Raw genomic sequence first — 10,820 nt, forward strand, 5'->3', positions numbered from 1 at the left:
CAATATTTCTAATTAATTTATTATCGCTTATCTTGTGCGATAAATCGCGTACAGTGCGAGTAAACTGTTTGCACACACGGAATTTGCCACTTTTTGTTGCACACATGTACCAAGAGGAGTGGCTTTTTAGTACATACTTACGACTTTGCTGGTAATTTGTCTGACGCTGGTTATACGAAGTCGTTATCTCAGCGGCTGATATTGCAACTTATTTGTTGTTGCTTCTATGTATCTGCAGGAAATTTGCACTTTGTACTAGCTTTGTATGCATTTTGTATTTCGGCACGGCCGGCCGGCTAGATAAAGTGCGTACGCGCCGGTATCGACGATATTGTTGCTGGCCACCTCCACCTCCACCTACAAGCCATGTACAAATCTACTGACTGGTCCACAAAGTTCCCATTACCACAGCCTACATGCTTAGCTACCTCCAACTCGCTGTTCATGGTGTTACTTGACCGTTGACCGTTTTGTAAAGCAAAATGCATTCAACCACATATGTTGCAACAATACAGCCCCCGCCCCCTTTTTTTTAGGCAACAAACAAATGGCTGCAACGTGGCAAATGCGTCGAACAAATGCCAGTGACCAGTGACCAGAAATTTGCCACATTTGCGTGGCAGTGTGAAAACAAAGCGACGACGGCACACACTCACGCCTGCATTGCTTGCATTGTGCGTAAATGTGGAAGAGTATTTGCTTGCGAAAAGCTCACGCACCGTGCAACAGCTTCAATTATTTCACTTCACCGCTGGGAGTTTGTGTGTATTTTTGGTTTACTCTGTTTTTGTTTGCATATTTTCCTGCTGATTTGGCTTCATTGCACTTCATTTGCTTATCATGGCCATTTATGTGGATTTACGGTTGTGCAGTTGTAAAGTAAAAGGCGTATTTATTTGAAAAATATTTCATAATATTAGAAGTGTGTTTTTTGGCTGTTATCTTAATGTGCGACCTCAAATTTAAGAGACGGAATATATTTGGGGGTTTTAGTTATGTATTTGGAACTAAATATTTGTGAAATGTTTAGTACGACAGTTTTTTATTCTTGAGTCATTTACGCTTTCATATTATTGTGACAGAGGAATCTCTAAGTGGTGGTGAGGAATCTCTAAGCAATGAAAGTAGTCGATATTCTTCAGTTCTTTATTGGAGGATTGTTCCGTGCCCAGAAGTCTACGTCAGTCGACAAAGCTTTTGACTGCCATTCATCCGGGAGTGGCCAGAATTGATTATTGTACGTACGGTTCGAATTGCAGCTCACTACGTCCGTATATTTATATCTACGTATCCACTTGGTGGTGAACAAACACTCATTTGGGGCCGAGCTAAAGTGACAAAGCGTAAAACCTCACGTGCGCTGGTTTTGGGTTCCGCCATGTTAAAACTGCGCCCCAAGAAAAAGAATAAACAGCCTCGGATGAGACCCCCTCTTTTAATGACAACTACAGCAAACGTATACTACGATTTGAGGGTATTAACCTGGAATATACGGACTCTTAATATGAAAGGCTTCGCCGAAGCCCGAAACTTGATAATATGTAGTACCAGGTTCCAGCATAAAAAGATCCATCGAAAGACGAGAAACTAAATCCATCGTGAGGTGATAGAACAACTGGTACGATGAGAAGTGTCAATATGCTGCAGAGAAAAAAGATGCCGCCTATAGGACCACGGTGAGATTGGATGCAATGCGAGCCATATGGGACCGTTATAGGGAGCTGAAGAGGGAAGTGAGATGTATTCGCCGCATTAAGAAGAGAGAGACCGAAATACGTGAGTGCGAAGAGCTTGAGATGCTGGCCGACAGGAAGAACGCCCGAAAATTCTACCAGAGGGTTAGGCGACTTACGGATGCTTTCAAGTCCAAGGCGAACTTGTAAGAACAACAATGGCGACCTAGTGACCGATGTCCAGAAGGCACTTAAATTATGTAGGGAAGACCTTCTACTCTACTGAATGGTATCAGCACGGAAAGTTGTGGAGCAGATGAACCCAAGCCTCCTGTGAATGTTCCACCGCCTGACTTACGACGAGGTACGAATAGCGACTAAGTGGTTGAAAAACAACAAAGCTGCTGGAGCCGATGGCCCACGAGCTGAGCTATTCAATTACGGCGGCGAGGAGCTGATAAGGTGCATGTCCTCTCAAGCAGAATATGGTCAGATTAACGCATGCCTGACGACTGAAAGTTAAGTGTGTTCTGCCCAATCCACAAGAAAGGCGACCCCGCCATGTGCACCAACTATTGTGGGGTCAGCCCTCTTAGCATAGGTTACAAGTTATTATCGACTGAGTTGTGTAAAAGACTGAAACCGCTGAAACTCACCGAACGAACAACGATTGGGCCTTATCAGTGTGGCTTTAGACTGGCAAATCCATCATAGATCTGATATTCATGATGCGCCAAGTATTGATATCAATAGTAATGTCAGCCCTGAAATCCAACGGATAATCACGCTTGCCAACAAGCTCTACTTTGGACTGAATAGGCAACTGAGAAGTTAGTCCTATTTCATTTATTTTGGAACGAATATCCGTCTTCCCTTGTCAAGTTTGGTTTACAGACAAACCGGTTTCGGCATTGTGCCATCTTCAGTGTAATTTTTCGTTCGTAGTCCTCTTTCGTCGTACAAAAATCACACTCTACCAATAACTCATCATGTCCGTGCTGGTGTATGGCGCGGAGGAATAGACAAGGAAAATATTTTATGAGGCGGCTCTTGAAGTTTTCTAGAGAAAGAAATACCTTTGCGATATTTATAGTATAAATAAATGGTGGTCTGGACACACAACATTGCAAGTTGATAGAAGCGTTGTAAAATAACAACAAAGATGCGTAAAGATAAAGGCAAAACTTAAGACCTAGGTAAATTTAAAAACTTTACCTATGTAACCGCAAAGATGAAGGTGTAGATGAAGAAACTACCCTGCAGGCAAAAGCACCGGCACTGGATATATCACATACCTGTCTGAAAGAGAAGATACCGATCACAGTTCCGGTTCAATTATATGAAAACGACCGGCAACTTTAACACGGAGTTGTCATTGGCAGTGACCGATTGCCACCGCATAGAGACTCCGGTGGCAGAACTGTGACGACCTGAGAAAACCTGTCCCCTGGCAAACCCCGTTTACCCATTTCGTGACTTGTTTAAAAGAACCTATCACGAATACCTCCCTGCCCTTCTTAGAATTGATGATTTCTTAAAATTTTTTTACGTTATTTATTCATAGAAATGAAAGAAATTCAGTTATTTTCGAAATATATATACATTTTTTACATTTCGATTTATGTACATATGTACATATATGGGTCCTGTTATTTAATGTGCTATTCACTTATAAAAAATTAACGAGCATTAAACACGCAAAAGAATAATATTCAAAAGTGGTCATATGTCGACTACTACTATTTTGTTACATATTTTAAGCAAAAAATAATCAATTTAATAACGAAGTTAACATATTAATATACCCTTAGTCACAAAACTGATATACGATGATTAGTTTTACTATTTGCAATGCTTTTCATATTAAATATTTTTTTGTTAATCCATATTGTATTAAAATATGGCTTAAGGTTTAACAAACACTGTATAAATCCAATTTTTGAACTTTATACGAAATTTATGAGAAATTTGGAGTTTCACCTAAACCACAAACTTTTTAATAAGAATTTCAAAAAATCGAGTGTGCAGTTTTATAGCCCATTCAATTTTAGTATAATATTGTGCAAACTTTAAATGTCTTAAAGTTCGTGTTGATTTTTGATAATTTTTATGCTGTCGGTGTCACGCATTTTCTTCCATATAAAGAGAAACCTCAGAATACTTTATGTACATATGTATGTACTTTAAGACATTTAAAGTTTGCACATTATTATACTAAATTTGAATGGGGTATAAAACTACATACTCGATTTTTATTAAATTCTTATTAAAAAGTTTGCAGTTTAGGTGAAACTACAAAATTCTCATATATTTCGTACAAAGTTCGAAAATTGGATTTATACGGTGTCTGTTAAAACTTAGCCCATGTTTAATGCAAAATTAGCAAAAAAATAAAATTTAGTTTGAAAAACAATGCTAATATTAAAAGACACCATACACTTACTCAGTTTTCTTGTATCCTGTTTAGAAAATCATTGAATCATTAATATAAAGAAAAATATGTGAAAAATAATACAAAACTTCATTTTAAAACTAAGAATTCATCGAATTTCGTCAATGGAATTTAAAAGAGTTTATACTCATTATTTATTATCATCGCTGGTGGCATTTCTTTTATTCGTAAGCAACTTTTTTAACTGCCGCTTCTTTGATAAATGAATCGCTTTTCGTATTTTTTCTTCAGCACCTTCTGCGCCATATATCGAAATAACGCAATCTGAGAAAAAATAAAAATTAGTAAATTTACTTTCCACAATTTACTCTAGAAAACCTTTCATAACTTCAAACATTTTATACTCTTTCAATCGTTTCTTTCCATGACTACCGTCAATATTATATTCATAAAGAAATTCAGGCTCCAATAGTAGGTCAATGTTTTTCTGCAAATTATTACAAATAATTTTCTTAACTATATTTACCTATTAAAATAAAAATAAAACCAAAAGTATATAAATAAATTTAAAAATTACTATTGTAAAATTTTACAAATACTTACATAGTTTTTAATGTTAGAATCATCAATTTTTTGGTCTAGCTCTTTAAGTTCATTATCGCTTTTTATTGGGAAAGTGGATGTCACGTTCAAGTTTTCTTCATCTTGGAAAATAAGCCTATTAATTAGGACATTTTGTTCTGCCAAAGCTTCCATTATAATTGTATTTTGATGATTCGTTCTATCTGGAAAAAATGATCGGAAATAGTTTTAATAAAGATACAATAAATATTTCTTTGAACTTTGGGCAATGTGAGTATTAAGCTGCTTCGAAATATGCATTTACCTGCTAGTTCTTGGAATTTTTGATCAATTTTGTCCTCTAACCTTTTACAATTTTCACATCGTTTTTCACCTATAATAAAATGAAGTTAATACGTAAAACCTGGAAATCTTAAATGTAGTAAATATTTACCTTCGAGTAGAACCTGTTCGTCCTTTGAGTTAAGGTGCTTCAATGCTCGATTTTGCATTTTTGGGATTTCCCTTGAAAAATGTTGATAGAAAAGGTAAGTTAGAGTTTTATATAACTTATATATGTGTGCATGCAATTTGGTTTTCGATTGTTTAATTTAGTTGTGTTTGTTTAAAAGCAGCCATGTAGGATTGGAACTAACAAAATTTTGTTCTGATATGGTAAGCCTATACATTTGCATTTAATTTTGGATGTGGGAAAACTCTCCTCTAAGTCATTAATATTTTCATCGACTAAACATATTCCTAAAAGCTTTAACGAATCTATAGGCTGACTAAAAAAATGCGTTTGATTTAGAAATCGCTTTCCGATTACAAGGTTGTTCTCTTTATCAAAACTTTTGATTGTGAGGGGAATATCCGGTAAGATAAAGCAATAGTTATCAGGGAATTTGGTACTAAAAATATATTCTGAGGTCAAAAACTTTTTAACACGATTTTTCTCTTCTACAAATCCTTCCTGTTGTGATGAAATGCGACGGTTTTCGTGTTTAACGTTATTGTAAATTTGCTTGAGTACGCATTGTGGTTTTTTTACGTAGCCTTTTAAAATCTGAAGATAATTTTCGAAGCCATAGGCCGAAAAATTTTGCAAAACACCAAATTGCTTTACACACTCGGTAAGATGTAAAAGACTGTGTACATTATAGCTCACACTATTTTCTTTGAAAACTATTGGAAAGTTTTCCACAAATAGGCTTAGCATATTTTGACAAAGCGATATATTTTCTTCGTAGGATCTTGGACACGATAGAAGTCTGCATGAGCAGTGGAGTAAGAGGAATTCATAGTAGAGTTCATCATGAATGCTTCCTTTTAATGCCAGTATCCCTGTATAAAGCAAAAATTGGCGATATTCCGTTGCTTTCCAATGAACAATGTCTTCAAAACCTCGCGGTCGACGGGAAAATTCTAGTGGAATATACTTTCTAAGGGAGACTAATTTAGTCGAAATGGTACTAAGATTTTCCTTAGGAGCTTTGTACTCCAAACTGGTTTTGTTGTTCAGCAAGCGTATTAGAAATTTCCTTACCACCCCTAAATCAATAAGGTGCATAGTGTCAAGAGCAATTTGGCTTACCATTTTTATATTAAGAGTTTCCAAGGGAGAAGCCTCTGACCTAAACTTTTTGCTGAAGTGATTTTTCAGTCGCCTCTCCGTGAAATCTTCATCTGTAATTAGTTTGTCTGAATTTGTAGCGTACGTCAAAACCTGATCGATTTTCCGTGCTACCTGTGTACACTTGGAACAACCGTGGGAAGATGTGTGTCCAACTGTGCCACATATAAAAGCTGTAGCCGGAGCATCGCAAATCACCGCCCTCAATCTAAGCTTAACTATTTTATTACTAACGCAAATACCAGTCTTCGAAAGATTATCATATTCTTGAACAAAATCCAGCAAATAAACTTCTAAATCTTTTGGTTTTTGTTTTCCAATGTAAATACCTACTGGCAAAATGTTATTGACTTTAAAGTTTAAAATTCTTATCAAAATTGGCCAGAGTTGAACCCTTGAGCTTCTAAACAAAGGTATTCCGTCAACATTTATGTCGAAAACGATTTCTTCGAATTGAGAAACATAATCACCAAAAGACATTAATTGTTTTTCTATGCCAAAATGAGAATAAAACCCAGGAGGTACACTCTTAATAACCAACTTGCTTTTTTTTGGTATGAGGCTTCTAATATCCCTTGGGACATCGAGATTTTGTCTAGCAAGAATTGCAAGTATATCATTGCAACACTCTCTACTTGGCTTGTGTTTCAAAGCCCAATCTTTAAGCTGCTCTTTTAAAGAAATTGGACGCACACTGTTAGCAGGATCATTTCCAGAAACTATATTTGCATTTGATTGCAAATGAGACTCATAATCGCGTGGTTCAGATGCTACCGGGACACTCACTACCTCGCTGGTTGGTTTATATTGAAGTTTAGATAAAAATTCTTTTCTTTTATTGCTTACCAACCTTTTTAAGTTTCGCCGACTTCCCAGCATTTTATTTGATTTATTAATGTCCACAATTTAATAAAAACGCGAATCACTTCACACACGAAAATGCTTTTATTTTTCTTTTCTATAAACGTTTCACATGTAAATCAGCTGTTTCACATCTATGTGCCGAGCAAGAAGTTTTATTACGCCGAACTTATAATTTTCGATGGCCGGCTCATGTTTTCTAGAGTAAAGACGTACGGAAAAGTGTGTATTATTCAGGGACGGTAATTATTATGAGTAAAATAATTTAAATCAGCATTTAATCATTATTTTATGATTTTTATATTTTTCGCTCAACGGAAATGATTATTATTTGATTTTTATTTTTTCGATCACAAATAATGATTATTTTATGATTTTTATTTTTTTCGCTCAGAGATAATAATTATTATTGAGTTTTATTTTTCCGCTTAAAAACAATGATTATTTATGAAATTGAAAAGGCCATACAGACGCAACTTACTGAAATTTTGACGTGAAAATTTTGGAACTTATTCTTCCTATTAGGGTGTCGCTACCTCTAAAAAGGATACAACGGAAATCACGCTGCTATAGCTTTTGAGTTTTCCTGAATGATCATTATTCTTAACTGAAATATTCTTCTTAATCAAATATTAATTATTATTATTATTTTTAATTTATTACTACGAACACAAATACGTGAGTATAGTTATAACGGTTTTACGACGATTAAAACTTGTTAATTTTTTTTGTTAAAATTTAAAAAATAATGTTTATTTTCCGTCTCTGGTATTTTTAATGCCCTCCGCGTGATTATAAAGGCGGCGTTTTAATTATTTCGCCGCCGTAATTCTCCTATCCATTCGGCTTTTTTCGTACAAGCTAGCGAATGCTGAAAGTAAACAAAAGCTGAACTGATACCCACTACATCACCAAGAGTGGTCACCGTAGTGGCACTCTTTTCTCCTGTCAACTTACACTATGTGGCAAATTGTCACCGTTTGCCTGAAGGGTAATGAACATGAAGGTAAAAATAAAGATTAATATTAGAAAATATGGGGATGAGGATACCGATAAAAGTAAGGATGAAGATAATGGAAGAAAGATTAATACAAAGAAATATAGATAATAATATAGAGAGACACTCAATCTGGGAACTATTTCGGGATTTTATCGGTTTTGTTATCGATATTGTGATTGATTTTGCTATCGATGTTTTTATCGATATTTTTTATAGATTTTTTATCGATATTTTCATCGATTTTGTTATAATTTTTTTTTATCGATATCTTTTATAGATTTTGTTATCGATATTTTTGTTAACGATATTTATCGATTTTGTTATCGATATTTATCGGTTTTGTTGTCGATATTTTGATTGATGTTACAATCGATTTGGTTATCGATAGAGTATAAAGGTAAAAATGAAGATAAGGGAAAACAGAATAACATAAATGTAATTAGAACAAACAGGGTAGAGGTAAGGATCTATACATGTAGATAGAAAAAAGACAAAAAATATAACCCTAAGCAAAAGCAGATGTATGTACATTTGTGTATTAGTTATGAGTCAAACTAGATATGAGTAGTCCACTTGCAAACAGCGTTATGTGATTTTATAATAGTAAGCGATAAATAAAAAAAAAAACGACTAGCTGCAAATTTGGATAAACAAGGGCCTAATAAAATGATAACATAACATCACATCACATAACACAACATTAACAGTCTATACGACCTAAAACAGTTTTCTAAGTTCATCAGAAGATGGAGACTGTTGAAAGTTTATAAATAAGTATGAAAGCGACTTTTGTAAGAGGAGTTAACATTTGATGCTATTTTTTTTTAAACATAGAAAGATTTTGCACTGTGTTGGTAGTGGACATGAAACTACCTTAAATACTGGTACGCCTTAAATACTGGTACGGCCCAGGCGCACTTACTTTTTTTTATAACTAATTCAGTAGGCCTGCGATTTTTTTTTATTACATCTAAATGTATCAGTAAATTTCGCAGTTTACTACGGCCAATAACAATAAAGCCAACTGTTAAGTCAATAAATAACACAACAAAATACTTATAGTGAAAGGGAAAACCGGTATTAAACGAAAATCTATCGCAATGCAATAATAAATGTGCGAATTTTTTCCTGCTACCTCAGCATTTGGTTATCAATTTGCTATTTTAAAATCTACGCATGCGACAACAAAACTTTACAGCAAATGAAGCCACACAATCAAAGGATATATATGTACACTTAAATTTGTGCGTGGTTGCACACAAACAGACATACAATCATTTCCAGATACATATTTACGTACATACATGAACATAACATAGTTGGCATATTACTTTATACTTGGTGCTTTTATAATCAGTTGTTGTAGATCTTCGCCGTAGAACTACTTTTGCCCTGCACCCCTTTAAGGGGGAGAAAAAATTATATTCTTAACTGAATACTTTTCCTCGACGCACGTGTGTATATCATTTCAAGTCCTTTTTTGTTGTTAACTGCATGTGCATGTGTGTGTGGGTGTTTTATGAGTTCGTGTCATTTGCTGTTGCTGAGATTGCGCAAATATCGCTTTTCGTAGGGATTCTTATTTTGTTTTTCTCTTTTCTTCTACTTAGCCACCTTATCAACGTTCAACATCTTTCCAAGTGTAATTTAAGTTTTGTAATTTTCGCCAAACAACATTTGGCCAGTATTTTATTTTGTGTAATTTTATTTGCCACACTTGGCTAATTTAATAGCTCTGTCCTTTAGTTTGGATACTTGTACATTGTAAACATACATACATACATTCATACGTATGTTCGTACGAAAATGCCCAATTTTTCTCATTTGATTTGGTTAGCAATGGATAGCTTAAGCAGTCATAAAATCAATAGCTCTACATAATTACATGATTTATGGTACAGATAGTATGAGGCTATTTGTATCGAAGTTGATAGTTTTGGTAAGTAAATGGTTAGTTTTTGCTTAATTTGAAATCACAGTTGTGGCTACGATGATGTCTTAGATTCGTGTGTTCATTAAGTTGTACCGGAAAATATTTTAGAAAAATCGATTTACGTACGCTACCCCCATTAGGGGTGAATAATTTTAACACATGACACATTTGAAATGTGTAGCGATCCAACGCTAATAGTTTTTGGAGCATACCGGAAGGAAGCCTTGCTGGAGCCCTGTGCAAAGGCTGTGTACTGAGTGTATCGGATACCGGCTCAACTCCGGATCCACTCAGCCTTTGCCGGTTACAGCGAATCTCTGCCCGGGCGGACAGAGCCCTCTTTCTCCACTTCTTGTAGGAATAATTAGAATAGAAACACGATAAATGGTCATTAAAATGACCGATAGAAGCCACAATCTCCATCACAACCATCCACGTCAGCACCGAACTCTTCTATGAAAAAAGTCCACGAGGAAGACATATAGTAGGTGTAATGGAAACCACCAATATTAGTACCATGGTATGTCTTGGCACGGGATGTCCAAGGCTAGTTTCTCTCACAAAGGAACAACGAACTGAAAGTGCTGAAATCCAAACACCAAGACTAGCAAGCTGCGTAATATGTAAAAAATGGTTAACTAAATTTCGTTATTGTTGCACGCAAAAACCGCTAACGTTCTGGATTTCTGATTAACTACTCCTCCCCCTTCGCACATATGCTAAGAAGAGAGCAATGAAAAGGCAACATTTTTTGTAAAACTTTTTTC

General features: G+C 35.3%; 1 protein-coding gene across 4 annotated transcripts; it reads right to left on the bottom strand.

Annotated features, from left to right (window-relative positions):
- Positions 1-4,243: 4,243 nt before the first annotated feature.
- On the bottom strand, positions 4,244-7,354 carry LOC118738539. 4 transcript variants are annotated; one of them, XM_036469478.1, is made up of 6 exons: positions 7,106-7,354; positions 5,081-5,151; positions 4,952-5,020; positions 4,669-4,850; positions 4,444-4,591; positions 4,244-4,389 (listed from the first exon to the last, which is right to left on the bottom strand). In XM_036469478.1, the coding sequence occupies exons 2-6, from the start codon at positions 5,136-5,138 to the stop codon at positions 4,256-4,258; spliced, it is 591 nt and encodes a 196-aa protein (XP_036325371.1). In that variant the 5' UTR covers positions 5,139-5,151; positions 7,106-7,354; the 3' UTR covers positions 4,244-4,255. The 4 variants fall into 4 exon arrangements, with proteins under 4 accessions (XP_036325371.1, XP_036325370.1, XP_036325368.1 ...); XM_036469477.1 differs by having other exon boundaries at positions 4,444-4,552; positions 7,110-7,351; XM_036469475.1 differs by having other exon boundaries at positions 7,110-7,351.
- Between the last annotated feature and the right edge of the window lie 3,466 nt (positions 7,355-10,820).

This window comes from Rhagoletis pomonella, unplaced genomic scaffold, assembly GCF_013731165.1.
Source record: "Rhagoletis pomonella isolate Grant_MI unplaced genomic scaffold, Rhpom_1.0 Rhpom_scaffold_00004, whole genome shotgun sequence".
Taxonomy (NCBI): Eukaryota; Metazoa; Arthropoda; class Insecta; order Diptera; family Tephritidae; genus Rhagoletis; species Rhagoletis pomonella.

What these genes read in the sequence shown, in the direction of transcription:
- LOC118738539 (XM_036469475.1), bottom strand. Translation starts at nt 7,138, where the DNA reads ATGCTGGGAAGTCGGCGAAACTTAAAAAG. An exon ending in AGTCGGCGAAACTTAAAAAG is followed by an intron (nt 5,152 to 7,109) that starts GTTGGTAAGCAA and finishes ACATTTTTCAAG; the next exon opens with GGAAATCCCAAAAATGCAAA. An exon ending in AATGTTTGAAGTTATGAAAG is followed by an intron (nt 4,390 to 4,443) that starts GTTTTCTAGAGT and finishes ATTTTTTCTCAG; the next exon opens with ATTGCGTTATTTCGATATAT.